This window comes from Eublepharis macularius, chromosome 11, assembly GCF_028583425.1.
Source record: "Eublepharis macularius isolate TG4126 chromosome 11, MPM_Emac_v1.0, whole genome shotgun sequence".
Lineage (NCBI taxonomy): Eukaryota > Metazoa > Chordata > Lepidosauria > Squamata > Eublepharidae > Eublepharis > Eublepharis macularius.
This window is the reverse complement of record NC_072800.1, coordinates 30,978,838-31,003,965: the sequence shown is the minus strand read 5'-3', so window position 1 is coordinate 31,003,965 and position 25,128 is coordinate 30,978,838. Positions and strand designations below refer to the sequence as shown.

The 25,128-nt window shown below is 41.8% G+C and overlaps 1 protein-coding gene across 4 annotated transcripts in view; it reads right to left on the bottom strand.

Annotated features, from left to right (window-relative positions):
* The window catches only part of CLASP2 (cytoplasmic linker associated protein 2), a 161,078-nt gene extending 136,679 nt beyond the window's left edge, over positions 1-24,399 (bottom strand). For all 4 annotated transcript variants that reach the window (XM_054991913.1, XM_054991914.1, XM_054991915.1 and 1 more), the window contains exons 1-3: positions 23,434-24,399; positions 10,686-10,764; positions 1,652-1,755 (exon numbers count right to left, since the gene is read on the bottom strand). In XM_054991913.1, coding sequence (XP_054847888.1) covers positions 1,652-1,755; positions 10,686-10,764; positions 23,434-23,628 — 378 coding nt within the window. In that variant the 5' untranslated portion in view covers positions 23,629-24,399. The remainder of the gene's footprint in view (positions 1-1,651; positions 1,756-10,685; positions 10,765-23,433) is intronic.
* Between the last annotated feature and the right edge of the window lie 729 nt (positions 24,400-25,128).

The following is a 25,128-nucleotide window of genomic DNA, read 5'->3' as shown; positions in this document are numbered from 1 at the left end:
GTATTCGCTTAGCTTAAGTATATTATGATCTTAAATTCAGTATGGCTCTCAAGTCACTTGCAACATGCTCATCGTAAGAAACAGCTTAATTTAGGAGGCAATGGATTTTATATTGATGGTTTCTTGGTTTTCTAGAGTACTGTGCTGGAACAAGTCCAGCTGGAATATACACAGGCAAAGCATTTGGCAACAAGAGATAGTATTTTAGGATACTATCAAACTTTTGGGGGAAGTGACAGAGGAAGATAAAGTTGAAAAGGGAAATTAGAACAATTCAAGAGGACTTCTGGAAATGTTTATCTAGACAGACCAATTTATTAAACTGGTTTTGGGGTCAGGAGCAGGCTTCAGAACCACATGCTTCATTCTCCCTCCATCCCTTTCCTTTTGGTGTGATTCCCCCCCCCCCCCAGTGTCCTTAACCCTGGTTAAGGGTTAAACTGATATCTCCTTTAACTAGCTCAATCCACAACCAAAAGTTAATCTCCATTAATTAATCATGGATCTTGGCAGTGCCACTATAAATTTCAACCATGGATACAGCCCAAGAGGTACTGAGAGGAAAATTTCACATGAGGAGCAACCCCACGGGGCCCTTAATTGTTGGATTCAGTAAATTATGCCTGCCTGGCATCTGGATGGCCTTTGGCAAAACTTAGATAACGCCACAGCATTGCAAAGAAGATAAAATTAGCTATAAAGAGTTGGTAACCAGCATTATGCTTTTGGCATAGATGGGAGACAAATCTTCATTTATTTATTTATTTAGCCATGAAGTGGCATGTACCATGAACTATTTCTGGAAGTATGTTGACCTTTGCAACTCAACTGGGTTGCCATGTAGACACTGCTGTGCCTTTAGGGAAACAATTAAATTCTCAGCCCCATCAGGCAAGGGATGCAAAAATGGCAAGACAGCAGGGAAGTGAACGTGAAGCTGACTGCTGCAACCTGAACCGACACATGAAAAACAGGAGCAATAAACTGGGCCTGAACAAAAGCAAGTCTGTCAAACAAATGTGGCCTTGTAAACCAACAAAAACTAAAATTATAAGAAATATCTATGCCTCAATTTTACAATTCAGAAATTAAAATTGTAGTGTGTGTGAGCAAGAATTTTTTTTTTAAAAAGCCTGTCATGGAAATGCTTTGAAGATTTTATTTTTATTCTAGGGGCTCCTCTTAGCCCTCCCCTAGAATTATTTATACTATTGAAATATTTTTGGCATAAATCTGCACTGAAATCTTCTTTCTCACTTCATTAAAAGAATATATACTACACTTAACTGGAATTTGTTCTTCAGGTTATTAAGTGGCAATCCTAAACCCAACAAAACACATTCCACAGAGATCAATGAGACTTACTGCCAAGTACATCTGCTTAAGATCAATTTAATTGCATACAACTAAACCATATATACACATAACAATTACTTTAATGTAGGGTGATCAGAAGGAAAGAAGGACAAGCCTACCACCATATCTTCAATATTTATGTAAAAGATGGGAAGTTTGGCTATGCTACTTACAGAGAAGGATGAGAAAAAGTGCATTTTCTGAATTCCTTCTAGTCAACCTACTACAATTACAAGATTTGTGCATGATACAGCATAAATACACAGTCTTGTTCAAACTTCCAGCAACAACATACCATTGGTGGAGCTGTCTGATCCATTAGCTTTAAAGCAAGATTCTGTGCTTGTTCTCGAACCTGGTCTTTGGCATCTCCCATTCGATCCATCAACACTGGAAGAACTGGGGGCAGATGTATTACAAAGTTATACCTTCAGGTTCATAGGCACTTCCATTCAGCTTCTCTACTCATCCTCCCACACTTTTTAGGAGAACCAGCCTCTATAGCACAATTCAGATACAAACCAGGGCTGGATAGGGGGCTCCATGTCATGTAATATATCCCTGGGAAAAACAGGAGCACCACTGGTTTCACACTTCACAGAACTGAACACTCACCAACAGGCCAGAATGACAACTTATTAGGGAGAAAGGAAGGTGAAGGGATACTCAGACTCTGGTCTTTGGTACCCTATGGGTTAAATGAGAACCAAGATCTCCTTTACATGTCTGGTTATGGTGACTAAGCTCCTTTTAAAAAAATCACTAGCTCTTTAAGATCTAAGGATATATTGCATCATACCTGGCTATAAGGTACACACAGCTCTACCTTATTCATTTCATTGCTCAAGCTGAAACTTGAAATACTCCATAAAAGATATGCTATCATGTTGTTTCTTATCACTCTATTTTGAATTATGTATTTTTGTGCTCTTTCCATTCTGGAAATAACAAATTGTTGTAGTTCTGAAAGTTGCTAAACAAACTTCTTAAGACAAAACTGTAACATGGTCGGATGGGTATCTATGTATTATATTTTAATGCTTCTAATTTTACAATTAATTGTTCTAATTTGTCAAATCATGTTTTTACGCTATTTTATAATAGATCCCCTGACAAAGCCTAAAGCAAAACGCGTAGGGAGCTAAAAAAACTTCAATAAATCCTTTCACCTTGCACCTGGTTCTTTTTTTTCAATTTGCAGTAAACCATAATTTCTTTGTTCTCTGCCCTCCAAACAAGGATTAAATCATTGTTTGAATGGTAGACAAGAAACCACAGCTTGAATAAATATGGTGTCCTGACATAAATGTTGAAGGTTTACATAATAAAGTCACACAAGGGATGGTGGGAAAACATGAGCCCAAGGGTCTCTCTCAAGTTCATCCACTTAAGACAGTTTATTATTGCTTCTGAATCATATCTATGAGTTCCCAACGCTAGGTTTATTTACAAACCCTTAAGAAAGGAATCAGCATTTCTCTAATCTCCCTACCCCCTTATGAACCTATCCATCCTCTCTGGTCATCTTCAGAGCCTCTGCTTTGGGTGCCCCTGCCATCTGAAGGTAGACGGGGGACAACCTGAGAAAAGGCCTTCTCTGTCATGGCTCCAAAACTTTGGAACTTCTTCCGCAGATAGATTCATCTGTCTCTATTGTCTTCTGCCATCAGGAAGATAATTTTTGTTCTGTTTGGCATAACCCCAACAACTGTTACTGGCCTCTTCCTGAGTTTTTGGTGTTGTGTGTGTTTATATGTTTTACTAAATTATTGTATATATACTTTATTTCAAATGTTGAAATCTTTAAAGGTTGATGTTTGCTGCCTTACAGACTCTATTTGTGCAGAGAGGCAGCATAGGAATGTTTTAAATAAAATAAATAAATATTCCATTCTGGGAAAGATGCTGTCTTCACACAAATTTAGAATGCTAGAACTACCACATCTCTACCTATGTCTAGCAAACTTAAGAAACCTTATCACTGAGTGATGCAGCGTAAAATCCTTGTATCTTTTTCACCTTCAATGCCAGCCAAATGTGCAGCAGTACTTTGCTATACAGCTCTGGTGTATCTTCATTGTTTGGAAGATCCAAGACATATACCTCAAATTAAGAAAGAAACTTGAGTACATATGCTCAAAATAAGGATTCTGAATGCAAGTTCCAAAACAGCTTCTCCTGTAAGAGGTCCAAAGGCTCTATTATATCAATAATACCTCCATTCCTACTTATATACAAAATGACATCAGGAAGCAATGCTAGTCTCTTGAGACCATCACCCTATCCCCAAATCTCTGGGGTATTCATCTGCCTTACTGTAAACTCAGAAAGACTACATATTTTATTCTCCAATTCTCCCAGGCAAAAGAAAATAAAGGAGCTATACAACACCAATGAAAGCAGGAGAATGGAAATGAAGGTTTTCTACCACTTATCAAAACCAGATGTCCAACTCAGATTAATCAGACTTCATTGGTTAATCTGTTGAAGCCACCACTTTGTTAGTAGCAGTGATTATTGCTTTTAGTTCTAATATTGAAATGGTTCACAGAAGGTTGAAAATTCAAGCACTATGTAAACAACTTTGAAAAAAATGTGCTGATTTTAATGACTTCCGTTTCTCTATAAATAGAGAAACAGCAAATCAATCCTCAGCTACATATTGAAAGTATACAACACAACTTTATAAAGTTGAAGCCATGAATACACTTTTATAAATCGGGCGCTAAATTATTTTTTAAAAAATCTCAAAAGTGTTTTTCAGATTGTAAAGTGTATATATACTTTCATATAAGACATGCGCAACCCAGCTTCTGTACACTACTAATCGGTAACACCAGGTGTATTTCATGTGAAGACCAAATAAATACACCCTATAGTTTGCCTCTACCATGAAATGCTTTTCTGAGACTCAACATCCAATCTGGTCAACATCACATTCCATATGAAAATTCTGGGATTCAGTCCAGTTGAGATCACATGCAAAGACTGGATATTTCTATCATGAATCTGGGTCCCAAAGACCCAAAGATGTATGCTGCCTTCCCTGTATGCTGCCTTCCCTGTCCTAGGCCCAAGGTTGATGCGTGGAACAGCCTGTAGGCTTCAAGACAGTCTTTCCCTCAAAAAGAGACCTTGGATGTTGCTGTAGGTTTTCCCTCTGGGCCTAAATTTCCCCACATACTCTCTAGGACATGAATGGGTCTGATAAAATGGGGCGGAAAACCTACACCAATCACTGTTGAGGAAGCAGAGCTTTGAGAGACCACACATAAGACCCCACACATGGAGGGAGGTCATTTACTCCCAAAAGCATTAGGTGAGACTGATCTGAAGGGGATCAAGTATTGAAGTAGAGTTAGGAATGCAGTAAGACAAGCGTGTTAGGGAACTTAATTGTTTTCCATCAGGCTTTTCTGTAGGCGTTTTGCCCTATGTGTTTCTAGCATACCCTGGGTAATTCTTCTCTATTTCCACAACTATTCGTTTATTAGTTAATTTATTCATTTATTTGGTTAATAAACTAGTCTTTTCTGCTCACTCTGAATCCTTCATGTAGGTATGTGCAATTCAGGTTTGAAATTTGGCAAAAATACTGATTTTACCTGATTCAGCAAAATTTGGTATTACCGAACTTAAATATGCCATAGCGAATAAATCCAGTAATACCGAAGTTAAGTTTACTGAATTTATTTGGTAAACTTTGGTTCCTTGATGTTCTTTTGCTAAGGAACAGCAAAGAAACACTGCTTCCCGCTTTTTTTTACTGCATGGGAGTGGGGAGAAGGGGAGTGGGTGTGAGCCAAAGGCAGGAGAGGGAAGGGGGAGAGGGAAGTGTGAGTGGTCAATCCTTGCAGAAACTCTCCTTCTCTGGCCAATTGGATTCTCAAAAAGGAGAGTGCCCTTTTCAAACTGTGGCAAGGAGTTAAATTATGAGTTATCCTCCATTTTGCTCTGGCCAGGAGACTGAGAGACACTGCCTGCTTGCTGCTGCTGGCTTTCGCTCTTGGCCAGCTTTGGACTGCAACTGGATCCTGCTGCCCAGTGAGTGGAGTGGATTCCTGGCTGATGCCTGGTTTAAGAGTTGTAGACTCACTGAGTTTTTCTCTCTTTAGGGGAAGGGGATTGTCTTGGTGTCTAGGCGGAATTGGGAAGAGGTTTTTTTTTAAGTTTGCATTTTAAAAACTGCTTTGTTGCTGTGAGTTTGGGGGGGCTTTGGTTGGGTTTTTGTGTGGGGACTTTGATTTCTGGCTTTTGAAGTTGGTTATATTTACTGTCCATTTTGCTGTTGTTCTTCGGGGAGGGAGCTGTTTTCCCCTGCAGTTGAGCTTTCTTTACAGATGTTTGGTTGGTGTTTTTTGCTGGGTTCTGTTTTCTGTTGGCATAGAAGTTTGGTTTGTCCAGGTGTTCAATTGTTGGTTCTTCTTCGGGGGGGGGGGGGCATTTGTAGGAGTGCTTGGTTCAGTGTGCTAACCTAGTGGTGTTTGGACATACTTTTTGGGTATCCTGAGAGAGTTGTGAAGCGTGAACTTTTAAAAAGTGTTTTTAAGATAGGCTAGTTGTAGGTTTTCCCATAGGGAATAATGGAGATTGGAGGGGGGGGGTGTCCAATTTTCATGATACCTGGGGGCTTGTTAGATGACAGGAGTAGGTTCACTATATATTTGGTAAAATTTGGTCAAAAATGACCCCCCTCATCCAGGCCACTGGAAATATCCGAATTGAGTTTCTCATAGGAAACAATGGCCAAATTTTACTGAATTGCTCTGTATTACCGAACCGAACTGGAGAATGAATTTGGTATTTCCCAAATTCTGATTTTTTCCCCAGTTTGATATTACCGAACCAATTGCATTTTTTTTTCCTGCGCACATTCCTACCTACCTTCATGATTTACAGCAGGGTGCTTTCTGACAAGACAGATCTGCTGGAGGGGGCAAGGAGGGTGTTCTTAACACTTTGTGAAATCAAAACAGAAGTTTTAAAGGAAGGGGATACTTTTATTATACAACACATGTGAGGGAACCCATGAACAATGAACAAACTCCCATCTCCTAAACAAGTGTCTGTTCTCTGGATACTTTAAGTCTGTAGGGATTTGAGCATGCCAAGTTCCCCAACTCCTTTGTTCCTCCCCCCTCCCATAAATTACTCAACAAGGTCAGTCCTTATCAAGTTCTTGGGGTAGGGGAACAAAATACAAAGAACAGGAAAAGGTTGAGGCCACTGCCCAAAGTTCTATGCCCACATGTATCTTTACTAGCAGCCCAAAACAGAGAGAATAGAAACATTTTTATTTATTAAAATATTTATATCCTGCGTTTTCCACTGCAAAGGGTCTCAAGACAACAATACATGCCTTTCTCCTTCCAGGGAAGAGTAGGTAATAGATCTGCTGTGGCTCTTGTTTTTTCAAAAGGTGATTTACAGTAATTTAAGTGCCAGAAATTGTGAGCAGCAGTTTTCATGTGCCCATATATCACAAGTTAATTGCTATGGTCTGGACTCCTCCATCTATAGTGCCTATGCCAAGTTAGATAATGTGCTTCTGTGAATGAGGGCTATAGCTTGGTACTCTCAGTTCAACTGGGACTGAGTCTCCCTCAACTCGCACATCTTTCTGTTGCTCTTATTTGCTACTCTAGCAGAACTTCCTCTCCCCTGTGCTCACCAAAGAATGTCATACATCATGACAATCCTAGATCACATTTTAATGCTGCGATGTGTAATTCTAAGAAATGTATGGCTGAACATTTCTACTACTTTGTCCCAATAAAAGTTCCCCCATGAGTAAATTCCAAATTATTTATCTCTACTGCCTGTGAAAGCATCCCTAAAAATTTAGACACAGTTGAGCCTTGCTGAAACTATACGTTAGCTTCCTAACAAGCTTCCCTACTCTGCTTTACTAATTTTGGGCTGGCTGTAGAAATCATGTAAGCATGAACAGAGTTTAATTTCTCTTTTTATAAATAAAAGCTTCACTGTTTTCTATTAATATGTAGTACTAATTCTTAGTACATGCACTACCTTCAGCGGGAAATAAATGGGGGAAAGTCCACTATAACTGAGCTACATCCTTCAGAACATTGTTTAAGCATCAAATGAAAGAGAAGAATTCTACATATATCCTCAGATACACAGAACAAACATCAGTCTTTTCAACAATGCTATTATATAAGCCAAAAGTTTAATCCTAGAATAATGAATCTGAATATCATAAGTGATCTTACATGACCAAAATCATGCTGTGATTTGATCTGAATTGGTTTAATTTGCTATGGGAAGAATGTCATAATTTCTTTGTACCTTATGTCAAAGCAGGAACACAATTTTCACATGAATATAACTCCCTTCAACTATTAAATCAAAACTAATCTCTGTACTAACAAGACATGAGCAATAGCAATATTTATGAAGGCACTGTTGTGGCTGGAAAAATCCTGCATGTACTGTCACCTAAAAATGTTATGCTGGCATGAAGCAATTCTTTGAAGTAGAATCAAGCGAAGCTTATTAAAAGAACAAGCCAAAGGCCATGCTACTTTGGAGAAAGTGATGTATGACCCTACTCAATAAAGTTCTTCTACACCTGGGAACTTCCTTTGTGTGTGATGAAAGATGGATACAGATGTGGTTCAGAGAAACCATAAGTACAGATAAACCAAGTACTGTGTTACTTTTTTACCCATAGAGAGTTAAGAACAGGAGGGGCAAAGAAGTGTACTAGTTCAAGGCTCACAACTTGCTCACACTTTGGACAGGACCCAAGTTTCAGTAATGACAAGTAATTACAAGTGCCATTTGAGAATACCTGGTAGTGATCTTTACAGGCATGGATTAACAGTTTAATGTAGAAAAAGGCAAATTCAGGGAGTCCACTTGGATGAAAGGCTTTTACATTTTAGAGATAGATGACGTATCAAGCGTCACATTCCTCTTCAAAATTAAGAAGAGGGCGTTATTTTGGTAAGGAGAGAGAATGAGCCCTTCTCATGTCATCTAGCTAATGTGAAAATGAAGCCCTGTCAGTTGTCCAGGAAAAGGGGCAAGGACTCTCCATGTCAGGAGAACAGGATGGGGTTAGCTTACGCCCTTTGTATGGCAAGAAACTCACAATGCTGCTACTGTCTACATTCAACTAGATTCCAGAACACCTTGGAACACTTGCCAGAAAACATGCTGATTAGTTGTTGGAAACCAATAGCTCAGCCCTAGGAAAACTTGTTAGTTAATTGGCACCAAGAAGGTACGGTCCTAATGAAGTCAACATCATTACTTGCAGGGTAAAATTGAATTGGTTCTCACCCTATTCTCCAATGGAAAGGATTTCAGCAGAGAGATAGAGACATGTCATTATGCATTCAATGAAAACAGCCAATGGCAATTTTCAATTGAACACCAAAGCTCAGGTAGTATGAGATACTGGTGTTTTTCTACTTTCACAAGCTGTTGTAAATGTCTTCCCAGACCACTCCCCATTCGTGTTTGGCTGAAGGTGTGTGTGATCTCGGATTCATATCTGGTTAATATAGCTGGATCACACACTAGAGAATCCCAGATCGGATCCGGGAAGCCAGATTCTAATGGATCAGCTTAAATTGAGTTTATTCGCGTCAGTCCAGCAAATGCAGCTGTAGCCATGGGCTGGCTGCTTATGCAACCTTCTGTGGGCTTTCCAGGCTCACCATGCTCCCAGCTGGCTCCTCTCCCAGACTCTCTGCCTGCTGCCTTCTGCTCCATACCGGCCTGAGTCTTGTGCCGCTCTCCTGCCACTGCTGTGGAGCTTGTGCTTCTCTGAGCCACCACTCACTTCTTTGCAGCTTGTGCTGCTGTCCTCTCACTGCTGCTTTGCCTCTGTTGCCATGCCCGCTTTTCTACATGAGGGATTCTCATCCCACCTCCATCCCCAGGTCCCGAGCTCCAAAACAGCCTAAGCTGTTGCTGCTGGCCACGTTTTAAACTCTGTGGCTTGTCTGGTGATCCCCTTACTTCAGTTTGGAGTTCTCTGGTTTGACACTAGTTCCCTTGCTGTAATTTGGTTCTGTTTGGCTTTACTGGTTAACTTGCATTGGAAGTGAGACTTGCAGTGGGATTGGCTTTCAGCCAGGGGCTGCCTTTGCTTAATATTTCTTTTTGCCTGGAAAGCCTTGGAAATGTTTCCCCCATAGGAAACAATGGAGAGTGGCCGGGGACAACTTGTTCAGGGGCTCACAGAATTGTGCCCTTGGCTCCAATTTTCTTGGAACATGGGGGGAGGTCTTCAGTGGACAGGAAGGACTGGCTCCCTGCAAATTTGGTGCAGTTTGCTTAACAAATGCCCTCCCCCACCCTGATAGTCTCCAAATAGGGAATAATGGATGGATAAATTTGGGGTTCTCTAATCTTGTCAAAGCAGATTAGAGAATCTGACCTGGATTTCAGGGATGCCCGAGTCCTGATTCAACCATTTTTTTTGTGCACACCCCTATTCGACTGGCCTCTACTTATAAGATATTAACCAATAAGGAAATTTCTTGTCACCTCTGGTAGCAAATCCCTTCCAACCAAGGGACAAGATTGAGCAGAACCTGAGTCACAGCCATTTGTAATGTGGATCAGTCTAAATAGTGAGCTACTCTTTTAGACCTGACTTTGTAGGCCATGTACAGAATGTAAACACATTCTTTTAAAACTTGCCTTTAAAATGTAGTTGATAAGGGTTTCATAATATAGTGCTGAAGATGTGAAAGGACAGAAGCCTCCAAAAGGCATATGCATGTACTTTGAAGAGGCTGCTCACTGTGCCAGTGAGGGAGGACATGGAGGCCACTGAAATTTTCTTAATCAAAATGGGTATCCTCGAAGCTTTGTGATGGCATGTTCAGAGACCCTTACAATATCAGGTGCACCTGATCTCGTCAGACCTCAAAAGCTAAGCAGGATCGGCCATGGTTAGTGATTGGATGGGAGACCTTCAACAAAGACCAGGGCTGCAGAGGAAGGCCATGACAAACCTCGTTAGTCTCTTCCATGAAAACCCCACCAAGGGTCGTCATAAGTCAACTATGATTTGAGGGTACTCTCCACCACCCTCTACCCAACCCAAACATACTATAAACATTTCAACTATATTATAAATTTTAATAGCCAAATGCAAGCCACTAAATCTGAAGTAGCATTTGGGTAACTCAAATCATATTATATTATCCTCTATCATAGTACAATCAATGAACAAAATATGGGCTTTTTTTTTTACTTAACTGTTATTAGAAACAAAGTGAAAACTGAAACCATTCTAAGAACTTACTAATTGTACAGTTTAAAAGGAGCATATTAAAACCACTCACCAGTTCCTAGGTAAGATTTGAAACGTCCCGACAATCTGTCAACAAAGGCACCTAGAAGATCTAATCCAAGTAATGATACCTATGAAAATAATAAGAAACGTTAAAAATGCAGGACATCCAAGTCACACAACTATAAGCTTTTAGAATGAGAAGTCAGACAGTAATTCTAACCAAAGTGCCTTTGATCCACCTTTATGCATTACAGCCAAACCAAGAACACGTCTAACACTTAGCTTAGCCAAACAAGTGTTTGCTATAAATTCATGGAAAAAATGCTCTTTGGACTGACAAGATTCAATAGTTTTCATATTTTATTTCAATTAGCAGACGGGCCATTTAAGATAGCACACCAGGTAAATTTATGTTTGCACAAAACACAGCCTTTTTTAGCATGAAGCAAAAGCACTGAAGAAGTATTTAAAGTGCTTTTCAAATACCATTAGATTCTGTGTAAAGCACCAGACACAAAAATCATGAGTTTTGCTCAAGAGTGGATCGCTAAAGCAAAATAGTATTTTCATATTTTAAAAAAGAAATATTGTCCAGGTACCTTACCCCTTAAACACAACTTTTCAAAGATACTTTCTTTATAGCAAAGTTGGTTAGTTCCACTTTAGTATGTCATATCAATCTGCTTATGCTTTGTTTCAGCATTTTCCCCCAGCTCTCTATCAAACTTCTGCTTGTTTTCAAATTTCTGCTACCATGTCCCAGTCATTGACCATATTGACTTATACTGTGTAATCTGCCTTGAGTCTCAGTAAGAAATGTGGACTACAAATAATGTAAATATAGCAAAATTTTCAAGAATGGAATGTTTACCAGGCATTCAGCAAGCTCTTGGGGAGCCCTAGTACGGCTGCCATAAGCTGGAGGATGACCATGGCCAGAGCGGGAGAAACACATACTGAGCAAGGAGAAAGGAAAAAAGCTGCAACTGGTCAAAAAGGGGGACCAAGGAAGCTGGAGGATGGTGCTGAGACTTTACCTACAACAGAAGAAAGGGAGAGTGGCAAGAAGAACCTGCTCATCTTGGAGAAGCTCAGGTAGCTCAGCCCTGAGGATGCTGAGAAAACCTCAACAAAAGCTAAGGAAATGGGACTTTGGCTTTCCTCTGCCACCTGCTGGCTTGTCAAGGAATAATAAAGTAGCTAAAAACAGTAACAGTTTAAATCTCCTTTGCTTCTGTGGTTGCTCAATGTGACATGCACACATATCTCCCCTGTTTACAGGAGAATGTGTGTAAATATTGGCATTCCAGCATCTATCTATTCTGGGCTTGTGTTTCTGCCTTGACTAGCTCTGAGGCATACTTCTCCCCAGGAGGACACCTCCCTAAACTATCGCCCACTCACCAGGTTTCAATAACTATAGACATTTAGTCTAAAACATATGTTTTTTTAAAAAAAGATTGTTATATCCCACTCTTCCACAGTGCTTCCAATCATCTCCCATGCAAGAGACTGATAAGATCTACTTAGCTTCTATAATGCTGCAGTTAAGATGCCTCTAGCCCATTCACCTGCTTTTTATTTTACTCGAAATACTTTAAAAATGTATTTACTTTATTAATACCCTGCTTTTCTCATTGAGATGGATTACAAAATGTAAGTCAATACAATCAATAAGATGATACGTCTAATAAGCAATGTAATAGACCTAGGATTGTAAAAATCTGCAACAAAGCAGAACTTTGAACAAAACATTTATTTATTTATATTAATGTCATTTATAGTCCGCCTTTCTCACTGAGACTCAAGGCAGATTACATAGAGTGAGATTAGTACAATCAGTATCGGGAACATTACCATACAGTATCAAGGACAATTCCATATAGTGTTAAGAACATTTCCACAACAATGTCATAGAATTTTACACAGACGTAGCATTAGCAAGGATCCAATACAGAGTCAAAGAATTGCTGAAACAGAACATAATCAATTCTAGGGCTGATATTAGATACACATGAAGCACAGGTAGAATAAGAGTACATATTTGAGCAACAGATAATATACAAGGCAACATAGTGGTGAAGTCTATGGTCCCTAGCTCATTAGCGAAGCATTTGAGTCCCCTCCCTATAATACTTCCCTCCGATCTCAGTAAAAAGCCTTTTTGAATAATTCAGTTTTGCGTTGTTTGCGGAAAGCCAGGAGAGTGGGGGCTCTCCAGACCTCCTCAGGCAGACCGTTCCATAGGGTGGGGGGCACCAAAGAGAAAGCACGTGTGCGGGCTGCTGTTGATTTTGCCCATGTGCAGGCTGGCACCTGCAAGAGACCCTATTCAGATGAACAAAGCTGCCGTGGAGGGACATAAAGAGTGAGGCGATCTCGTTGGTATGCTGGGCCAAGGCCATGAAGAGCTTTGTATGCAATAACCAATACTTTGAATTAAGCACGGTAACTGATATGGAGTGACAGTAGGAGTGACAGTAGGATAGGAGTGATGTTCATGCTTGCTCCTGCTAACAGTTACGCTGCAGTATTTTGCACCAATTGGAGCCTCCTAGTTAACTTAAATGGGAGACCAATGTATAGTGAATAGGGATGTGCGTTTCGGCTTTCTGAATGCTGAAAGAAAGCCGAAACAAAAGTGTTTCGGCTTCTTTCGGGTTAGCCGAAACGTTTAGGAGAAAGCCGAAACGTTTCGGCTAGCCGAAAGAAAAAAAGCCGAAACGTTTCGGCTTCTTTCGGCTTTCTTTCAGCTTTTCAATGGGAAAATGCCTCCGTCTTCCCAGACGTCTGGGGGAGGCATTTTCCCACCGAATCAGCCCAAAATTGGTGGGGACCTTCCTCTAACCCCTCTCTAAAAAAACCCCATGTTTCAGACCGATTGGACTTTGGGGGGCCAAGTTATGGCCCCCCAAATCAGGTCCCCCATCCTCCCATAAGAAAGCGAAGGAGCAGCATATTGTTAGCATGCTGCTGCTCATCTTCTTCTTCATTATTTCCTATGGGGAAAAATGAAGAAGCAGGCTTCCTTTGCCCCCTTACCCTCAGGGGCCCTTCTCCCACCCCCCACCAAGGCTCAGCCTGCTCCCACTTGGGGGGGCCATTTCATGGCCTCCCCAAGTAGGTGCTCTTTTCTCTACCACTGACAGCTTGGGGAGGCTTGTCTTGCCAGGGGTGGCATTTTGCATGCAAAATGCCCCCCAACCCTCTGGGGCCCTTCTCCCACCCTTCCTCCCACCCCCCACCACGCTCAGACTGCTCCCACTTGGGGGGGGCATTTCATGGCCTCCCCAAGTAGGTGCTCTTTTCTCTACCACTGACAGCTTGGGGAGGCTTGTCTTGCCAGGGGTGGCATTTTGCATGCAAAATGCCCCCCAGCCCTCAGGGGCCCTTCTCCCACCCCTCCTCCCACCCCCCACCAAGGCTCAGCCTGCTCCCACTTGGGGGGGCCATTTCATGGCCTCCCCAAGTAGGTGCTCTAATCTCTACCACTAACAGCTTCTGAGTGCCAGCTGGTCCCTGTGAAAGAGCACCTGAACCACAGACACCCTCCCTCAAATTCCCCCACCACCTACAGAGATGGCTGGCCAGCCAGCCCCATTGTTCCCTATGATGGGAACCAACTGCACAACAAAGAATAACACACAAACAACACAAAATAAAGTTTTTAAAAAATTATTTTCTCCCTTTCAAAGTACAAGTAGGCAAAGCATTATGACACATTACACCAGCAGTCCCCCACACAGAAAAATTAACACAACTCACTTAACATCAGAGAATCACAAAACACGATTCCTGTCAAAAACACTTTATTTCTTGAACAGCTTTAGGTTACACAGCAGGGGGGCACACCAAAGGGCATGGCAGCAGTATCTTACACAAAAATAACACAACTCACTTAACATCAGAGAATCACAAAAGCACAATACCTGTCAAAAACACTTTATTTCTTGAACAGCTTTAGGATACACAGCAGGGGGGTGCACCAAAGGGCATGATAGAAGTGTACTACACAAAATAATACAACCCACTTCACCGTTTTTGACAGCGGTTGTGTTTGTGTGATTCTCTGATGTGAAGTGAGTTGTGTTATTTTTATGTAGTACACTGCTTTCATGCCCTGTTGTGCCTTCCTACTGTGTAACCTAAAGCAGTTAAAGAAATAAAATGCTTTTGACAGCAATATTTTGGGATGATTCTCTGATGTTAAGTGAGTTGTGTTATTTTTGTGTAAGATACGCCCCCTACTGTGTATCCTAAAGCTGTTCAAGAAGGAGAGGGCTGGCCTTTGCCAGCCTGTTCCTGGGGTTATGGGTGTGGGGCAGGTGGGGGTGGATTTGGGTCTGTGAGGGGCTAATGTGGGGATTTGGGTCTGTGTGTGGCAGCTGGGGGGAATTGGGTTTGTGTGGGGCTGTAAGGGGTGGACTTTAGGGGCTGAGAGGACCTACTTGGGGAGGCCATGAAATGGCCCCCCCAAGTGGGAGCAGGCTGAGCCTTGGTGGGGGGTGGGAGGAGGGGTGGGAGAAGGGCCCCTGAGGAAATAATGAAGAAGATGAGCAGCAACATGCTAACAATATGCTGCTCCTTCGCTGTCTTATGGGAGGATAGGGGGACCTGATTTGGGGGGCCATAACTTGGCCCCCCAAAGTCCAATCGGTCTGAAACTTGGGGGGGTTTTAGAGAGGGGTTAGAGGAAGGTCCCCACCAATTTTGGGCTGATTCGGTGGGAAAATGCCTCCCCCAGACGTCCGGGAAGACGGAGGCATTTTCCCATTGAAAAGCTGAAAGCCGAAAGCCGAAACAAAGCCGAAACAAAGCTGAAAGCCGAAAGCCGAAACGGCTGGCCGTTTCGGCTTTCGGCTTATTCGAAAGAGATTCTTCTTTCGGCTTTCGGCTCTAGCCGAAATTTTTTGGCTTGCACACCCCTAATAGTGAATTACAATAGTCAAGTTTTGATGTTACCATAGCATGGATCCAGGTGGCTAGGCTGGCCATGTCAAGGTAAGAAGCCATCTTCCAGGCTAGAATGAGATTGTAGTAAGCATTTTTTGCAGCTGCCTTAACTTGTTTTTCTAGTAGTAGCGCTGGATCCAGAATAACCCCATGGCTCTTAACTGAATCTGCGAGGGTCAGACAAACTCCATCGAAAGTGGGGAGTAAAATGTCTTTCAAGATCTCTGCCTTCCCAACAAGCATCATTTCAGTCTTGTCTGGTTTCAGCTTCAATTTGTTATTTTTCAGCCATTTAAATAAATATGCTATAAATAAATAAGCCACCTTTTGCCTGATAACAGGCCTCTAAGAATTGCAAAAGAGGAAGAAACTAAGATTTAAAAATTATATATAGGGCCTCTGCTGGTTTACATTCTCACTTTGTTCAAGGCTATACTAAGGGAGAGCTGCACAGAGTGTGGTAACTGCTTGACAATGCTCAGTCATCTGTCATTAATTAACAAAACAAAGTGGTCGGAAGCATCTAGAAAAGATGAATTATCCCATTTTTTGTTATATGCACAGGACATTCACACACACATACATGTTCCTGGTGCGAATGAACCTTACTATTTATCTGGTAAGGTGATGTCTGAGGCAGTGTTTCTAGAGAGTGACAAGGACTCCAGTAGAAAAGTTTACCAGCAGAGAGAAATTTTGAAGAGATGGGTAGGCAATATTTATATGCAATTCAACTCATTTACAACAAGCTGAACCTGCATGTGTGGGCTAACCTGTTATTACTGGGTTACCACCTATGCAATTATTTGGAATATGTCACAAACTATTTTGCCTGTGGCACCAGGAAGAAATGTTTCCTATGTTACCATTTCATGGAGGAGGACAAGATAGTACTGTGGGATGCCCATATGGGACATGGTACTAAGAATATAAGGACCCTATTGGCTCAGACTAGGGTTCTGTCTATTCCAACATTCTGTTTCATACAGTGGCTGACCAGGTGCCCTGGAATGCTAACAAACAGGGCACAGAGGCCAAGGATTGCACCAATGACATTTCTTAGCACTGGTTTTTACTACTTCAGGATGTAGAAGTTTCTCTTTATTCATCATGGCTAGTAGGAACTGACTGACCTATCCCACTATGATTATACCCAATCCCCTTTCGTAGTCCTTTCCGTATAGCAGGGCTTGACAAATGACCAGGTACCAGGTCACCACAGTGCTTATAAAAATTTCAATGTGGCACCTAGTATTTTTGGAAATGATTGTCTTGTAGTGTCTTTCAATGAAAAGTACAAAGCGTATCTATCATTTCACATCAGAGTATGTTTTGTTGTGTGGAACAATACATGTGCATGAAGTTTTTATCATTGCTTCCCCACATGTTAACTTTTTTAAAAGGTGGAGAATGATTTCTGAACCAGTTGCTAAAGTTTATTTTAAAAAAAAGGAATTATCAGAATTAGAGAAGTTAAACTAGAGTCAGGGGTTAGTAATGGGCCTGTGCTTATATCTATAAACAACACTTTTGCCATAGCTTTAATAAAATTACAAGAAACGAAAAGAGGAAATTTATAAAAATAACAAAGATTTATTTATGTATAGGTTGTTTTTAAAGAACAGGTAGGTGGCCCATGTCTCCCAATATTCAAAAGAGAAATCTGGCAGAGACACACAAATTTTAGTTAATTATGGCTTCAGAATGTGATTTTCATTCCCCTTAATGCTTTCAAGCACAAACAGGCTTTCATTGACCAGCCACTGGGGGAGGGGGACCTTTCACACATGCATAGGACTCCACCCACACCAGCCTGCCCTTTCCCAAGAGTTAAACTAAAGGACATCACCAGAGACAGTCCTCTCAACTCTGTCCTCTCCCAAGGTAGAGATAAACCACTCTGCCACACTGCCAAGCAGAGCCATCCTTGATACTGTCTGATCTTTTGCTGAGGAAGACAAAGTGAACAGCTGCTGTGTTTCTCTCCAAAATCCCACACCACCTCTTACAGGTGATTGGATGCTGGAGCAGCAGTCCCATAGGCTCAGGGATGAAAAAAGCTGAGTGGCTGTCTTATTTTGGGGGGGGGAGCCTTTTATCCGTCACACATGCCCTACAGCGCTGCGGACAAAGTGATATGCACAATACAACACCACATTAACTTTGAACACCATGATGCAACTATGCAATCACTATATGAGTACTGCTTAATACATGATATCCACTTCCCATTATATCTACACACTTCCAGCCACTACAAAGAACACAATGCACCATTTATCATCTACAGGAAAGCAACAGAATACAGTCACACATGTTTCAGTTCTTTGGACAGATTCAAATCGGAAAAGTTACACAAGGCTTTCTCAAAACTACAGTCCTTCCCTAAAGAAGAGAACAAAGAGATAAGTTTGCATAGGGTTGCACTGTAATACAGAGTAGCAGCCTATTACAACACTGATCTTCAACCCTTCCACACGCTGGGACCCAAGGGACAGCTTGGAGCCCATCAAGCTGTAAGCATGTGACAGTCACATGACAGGACAAGAAGGAGCCAGAGATATGCCTCACTAGGAAGGAGAGGAGTTCCTTGCTGCAAGCACTAAGGGGTTGACCAAGGGGTAGAATCAGGCTTCCCCAGGACAGGAAGAAAGAAAAAGCAAGGGAGGGCTTTTGTGAAAATGGGAGTTTCGGGGGAGGGGGGGACCCTTCACTACCAAGTGACCTTTCTTCATTCCCCAACTGCTCCTCTGAGCCCTGGACTAGTTTAAATTGTTTCTCATGGAATGGACTCAAAGGGCTGCTGTTGGAGATCAGCTATCTCCAGAATGGGCACTATTTTCCTGGATCCATGCTATGGTAACATCAAAACTTGACTATCGTCATTCACTATACATTGGTCTCCCATCTAAATTAACTAGGAGGGTCCAATTGGTGCAAAATGCTGCAGCATAACTGTTAGCAGGAGCAAGCAAGAGCATGAACATCACTCCTATCCTACTATCTATCAGTTACTGTGCTCAATTCAAGGTATTGGTTATTACATACAAAGCTCTTCACAGCCTTGGCCCAGCATACCTAGGGGACTGCCTCCCTCCCTATGTCCCTCCATGGCAGCTTTGCTCATCCAACAGGGTCTCTTACATGTGCCAGCCTTCACGTGGGTGAAATCAACAGCAGCCTGCACAAGGGCTTTCTTTGTGGTGGCCCCTACTCTGTGGAATGGCCTTCCTGAGGTTAGGAGAGCCACCACTTTCTGCAAACAATGCAAAACTGAATTATTCAAAAAGGCCTTTTACTCAAATAGGAGGGTGGTATTGTAGGAAGGGGGTCTCAGATGATTCGCTAATGAGTTAGGGACTATAGACTTCACCACTGTGTTGCCTTACATATTATCTGTTACTTTAAATATGTACATCTATATACTACCTGTTCTTCATGTTGTCTAATGTCAGTCCTCAAATTGATTATGTTCTGTTTCAGCAATTCTTCAACTACGTATTGGATCCTTGCTAATGCTATGCCTTTGTAAACTTGTTTTTATTTATCCCATGACATTGTTTATGGAAATGTCCTTGACACCGTATGGAAATGTTCTTGCTGCTTGTACTAATCTCATACTATGTAATCTGCCTTGAGCCTCAGTGAGAAAGGCAGACTATAAATGCCATAAATAAACAAACACAAAGAGGCAAAGGATTGCTCTTTAAGCATAACCAGCAGCATGTCTTTCCAAAAGACAGCAAAAAGGCACTCTTGGGGTCCACAACCTAGCAAATGGGGCTCTGCAAGCCACCTGAAGGTCCCAAGCAATGCAATGACCACTCTAACACAGGACAGTCCAGAAGAAGAAGTAAAAAAGCAGCTACGGCAACCTCATAAAACCACTCCCATGTATTGATGAAATGTCTCTCATAGGGCTTGAATCGTGTCAGGCCTGTTCTTACTTAACGGACACTATGTAATCCTATGCAGTTACTTTAATGTAATCTTATGATGTATATTATGTTTTTTTAAATGTTAACCACCTTGGTGGCCCTCATTGGGCAGAAAGGGAGGGTTAATGGAGTGAATAAAATAATCAACCCCCTAATTGAACTGTTAATCTAAAGCAAACACTAGGAAGCATCAATGAAGCACTTGAGACACAACCATCTAGAGGCTGGGCCCTGAAGCAACATCCACTCAGATAACACTAATTCCAGGCTCTACTTTCATCAAGGGCCAATTCATCTGCTCATCCTTCAATGGGATACATGACAGAACCTGCCAAAATAGGCCCTTCTGCAGTATACACAGGATAAACAAACCTGACATAAAATGACAGTGTTCAGAAGCCAGCAACTGAGTTAATATTTGACAACACATTACAACTGATCTGAAAATCATCAACAAGAGAACTTTAAAGTGAGAATTTATAATAAAATTGCTGAATTAGAATTCATTAGATTTGATTATATTATTTTATAGCTTAAGAGAGACCAGGGATTTCTCCCCCACTGCCGCTGTTAAATTAGCATAGACACCCAAGACATTATCGCCAATAGCCATGGCTGTAAATTGTCACTTTCCTTATCTTGTATTCAGCTAATATTTGCACAGAAAGGCTCTGCTTTCCTTGATGTTTGGACCCATTTTTAACTTTTCCACCTATTTCCACACGCATTATACATGTCAATGGAAGATAACAATTCATCCATTTGACACAGAATATTCTCCACAAAAGCTTATACCACTATAAATCTGTTACCCTTTAAAGTTTCACAATAATCTTGGTTGCTTCTACAAAACACTGATAGGAAAACTCAGAATTAAAACATGGTAACAATCAGATCCTGGTTCAATTAACATCTTAAAGACCAATTAGATCCTCAATGTACGGGCTTGCAAGAGTTAAAGGAGGAGTTTTTTCAGAAGGAGCAATGACCCTTGAAAGCTCATACCCCGGAAATCTAGTTGGTGTTGCTGGACCTGAATCTTGCTCTTCGATTACAGACCAACACAGCTACTCATCTGAAACTATCAACAGGGTAACAACACAAGCATTATAAAGGCCCTTGGTGGAAAAATTAAACGCCTTTTATTAATTTTCTAACTTATTGCTACACAAAGAATGGTCACAACAACATTGAAACAGGCATTGCTAGTCAATGTTCAACCAACAGTGGATGGAACCTCCAACTTCCCAAGTTTCCTTATGAATGCCGCAGGCAATGTGTTTATATACTTATACTTCCAACCAGCTTTTGTGTATATCTACAACAAAACTAAATTGTCATCTCAAATACTTCTCCAATGTAAGAACTTTAATATTAATTTGACCGGTCCTTAAAACGCTATATACATAAATTCAAATCCATGGAATCCTCATAACTTTGAAATAAGGATTCAATTATCCTTCTTGTATAAAAATTTTTAATTGACTATTATGAAATTATTAAGCAACCATCAAGGATAGTTTATCAAATCAGTCTCTGCCCACATACAGGATCTTTTCATGGTGGCACCTGCATTCTGGAATGGCTTCCAAAAGCCACGCAAGACCAAGTTACTCAGGCAATCCTTTAACTGATGATCAGATCATATTGTTGGGGGCAGCACTTGGTTGGCCCGCCAGCTACTTTTCTGATTTAAACTGCTGCTTTGATACATTTGTTTACAAGCTTTCTTTGAGATCTGCTTTGAGTCCCTGATGGTAGAATGATGGAATTCGAATCACTTAAATAAATATAAATAAGCTGCTATTACATGCTCTTTTAAAAGATAAGCCATTCTGGCAGAAATTTGTCTGCTTTAATCATCATACAGCATGTATATATATTTTTCTAGGACAATTAAATTCTTTTTATTACCGGGACAGCCAATGCCTTGGATTTTTCCAGCCCTATACAAGTCGTATATTAATAAAATCATAAAAGATCTAGGATCTCTGTGCAAAGAAAATTCTGACTTGACATATGATAATTTTAACCACGTAAACCCTTGTTTTTACCACGCCGGGAAACTTTTTCCTCCCATTCCTTAAAAATACATTAACCCCTTTATAGGCACTTACACTGTAACATTTATATGCCTCCGCTCCAGAGATCTGCTCAAGGAGCCTCACAAAATAAAAAGCATCATAAAAACAACCCTTAAAAACACAGCAGCATAAAAAAGAGAAGCACGAGAGGTATGTTTCAATACCTACAATTCACTCCATTATAGTTAAATATTCAAGTTGCAATGATATAGACCTTTTTTATTGATTAAACTATTGCTAAGATATATAGTTGAATACTTAACATACAACACTTCAGTCTGTATTTATTTATTGATTTATTTGATTTATACCCTGCTCTCCCCACAGATGGGCTCAGGGCGGCTAACATTCAAAATATACATTAAAAGTAAAAAAACCATAAAATAAAATATTTTTTTTTTGTTTTTACAAATATTGCACACAAAAGTACCTTATGGCATGTATAAGCAAAACAAACACTTCTTCAGACTCTGCTCCACAATGTTTAACCAGTGCATCAGCACTTCTCCATTCTTTCTACTACACAGAAATCTTTTCCTATACAGCCTACCTTTCCAATCAGCCTTTTTCTGCCATTTCTATATCTTAAGAAATTGCAGCTACCGACCTTTTAGATATCCTCTAATCAGCAATATCAAGTAATATACATAAAAATTGTCACAACAGAAATATAGACGCATTTGGTAGGTAAATTACACTGAACAATTCTGGAACACATTAGAGACATATATGCATAAACATTATGACATTTTCATTTTGGCCTCTGATGTACGCATCTGCAATTTTGCTAGGCTGACCCTCTGGAAGAGGTCTATACATTAATTTTTTTAAGACAGTTACTACAAATAAATATTTTGGCATGTGAATATGGGTTACGCACAGTGTGTGCACACAAAAATTCATCCCAAGGCACTTGGGCTACTATAACTTATGTTGTGGAGCAGTACTGCCACCAGGTGACAGGAGTGTAAACTGGCTGCAATTAAAATACTGCAGAATGCCTATTAAAGCAGACAAGTCTATCACTACAACACAGCCACAACCTCAAGTTTTCTTCTACAATCTTAAATTTTTTAAAAGCCACCCCATTTTCTTTTACATCTTGTGGCTCAAATGCTTCTTCCTGTATGTCAGCCAAGACAAGTCTTCTTCAAAAATTCAAAGCATGAGTCATTATGAATCTTCTGAAAGCTCATAATGAGAACTATGCTTGCATATGGGGATCACAAAATAACTGCCTACTGGGACCATTACAGTGCAAATCTAAAAACACTTTACTGGAAGTAAGCTACATAAAATAGACCTGAGTAGGGTTCCAAATAGACCTATTTAGGATTGCTCTCTTCAAATATCACATAAGTTAATAAATATTCACAAAAAATGTTTCTATAGCTGAAAACTTTTTTTTAAAAAAAGGCCTAACTTCTTATTAAGCAGCACTGAAAGGTACCAAAAATGAAAATAATTTGAACTGACTTCTAGATGAATCCTAGGCATATTTATTTGGGTGTAAGATCCACGAAGTTCACTGGACCTAGTTTCAAACAAGTGTGGAGGGACAGGAATCTGTATGCCATAATGTTCACATTTTGCATTTCTATCCTGCAGTTCATGCCACTTCTCTGGTAGTATAACAAAAGCAGTCATTGAAAAACAGATATAAAAGCTACAAAAGCACATTAAAAAAAACACTGTATGAAAACGACCATGCTTTTCTCTTACAGGTTCTGTGAAAGAGCAAATGCCAGTCGGACCACAAACCAAGGCCAGAACAGGAGATGTTTTCCCCCCAAATACATACAGAATCAGGCATTAGGCTTACCTTATAATTGCTAGAGTTAACCCATCCTGTTAAATCATCGATCACTTTATCAAGGCGCTGCTGGTCGTGCTCGATGTCAGAGGACACATCCGGATCATTCAGATACTCCAGAAATTCTGGGCCGATTTGCATCCTGCGGCCCACATCTTTCTGCTGCACCTGATCACAGAAATAATCCATCCTGCCCAACTCCATCGTTGATTGTTTGCTGTACACGTTTTCAGTGAGATTAAAAAGTGACTCGCGTCCCTAGCCACTTGGAAACGTCCCTACCGAGAAATCCCCAATTGCAGAAAGATTCAGATAGCCAAGAAAGTTCTCCTTCTCTTCACCTCCAAAAGTCTGCCCAGCAGGAAGAGGTCCCTTGCCTTCCTTTCCCTCGAAAAACAACCCCGCAAAAATACAAAAGCGGAATCGGATGGAAAACAACATTAAGTCATCTTAAAAGGCAAGAAAAATAAAGAAGTCTCCAGAGGTGGTTGAGAAGCAGGCGCGGGCAGGGGAATCCCGGAAGGCTCGTCAGGGTTCGTGTCGAGGGACAGGCCGGCGAGCGGCTTCCCCGCTATCTGACCTCTTCCGAGGCGGCTGCAGGCACTTGATGCGGGGGGGCCAAAGGCGTTGGCGCTCCTCACAGGCCGGGCAGAGAAGTGCCGCAGCCGCGCCGCCTGCCCGCCTCTCGCAACGCCCCGCAGAGCCTCTCACCGCAGTGGGGAGAAGCGGCCGTTCTTCCTGAGGAGGGGAAGGAGGAAGCGGCCAGAGCCCTGTCGGAGCCGCGGCGAGGGAGGAGGCGGAACTTTCATACTCCCCGCGCCAGCCCCGAATGGGCGCGGAGGAGAACGAGGCAGGCGGCCCGGGGCAAAAGGGGAAGGCGCTCCGCTCGCACCGCTTCTCCCCCCTCCAGGCGGCGGCGGCCGCTCTGTCCTGTGGAAGTTGCGTCCACTTCGGCTCGGCGCCAAGCAGCCAGCCACACACCGAGGGCGTCGCTCAGCCCGCGGACGCCCCGCCTCCCCCCCCTCGCCTCGCGCCACCGCGCAGGCGCGTCGCGTCCCCCTCAGCCGCATGTAATACGACCGCTTCATTTCTAGGGTCCTCCCGCCCGCCTGCTTCCACTTCCTCCCACTTTTTGTGCATGCGTAAACCTGCCCCACGCCTCCATTTCCTCATGACTGAGGATGTGCGCCTGAACCTGTAGTTGCCCCGCCCTCTGAAATAGCGCATGCGTCCTCTGTCTCGCGCACACGCTTGCCATAGAGTGGGGCAAGAGCGGTCTGCTCCCTGCATAGCTTCCCCTCAAGCTTCGAATTTTGGCTTTAGTGCAGAGGGAAGAAAGAGGCCGGAGCCTATTCACTGAGGCAACGGGATTGTTAAATTTTCCCTTTGGGGTTGGATGAGGGTGGGGACCATTTAAGTAGAATTCTAGTTGCCGTAGTCTGCGCTCATACTAAATAAGTTTAAAGACGTTCACAATTCCCTCGATACGCTTTGGGAAATTCCTGAAGATTTAGGGGTGGAGTCTATAAGGAGGGCAGGGTTTGGGGAGCGATCTGTGAGGCATATTGCCGAGTCCCCCCTCCAAAACAGCCATTTTCTCCAAAGAAACTGATGTCTGTTGGCGACTCTATTGTGCTGTCTTTGTTTACGGCCGAGTTCCTACACGGTTGTCTCCTCACAGCCGCCCTTGGCTTGTTTCCTGTG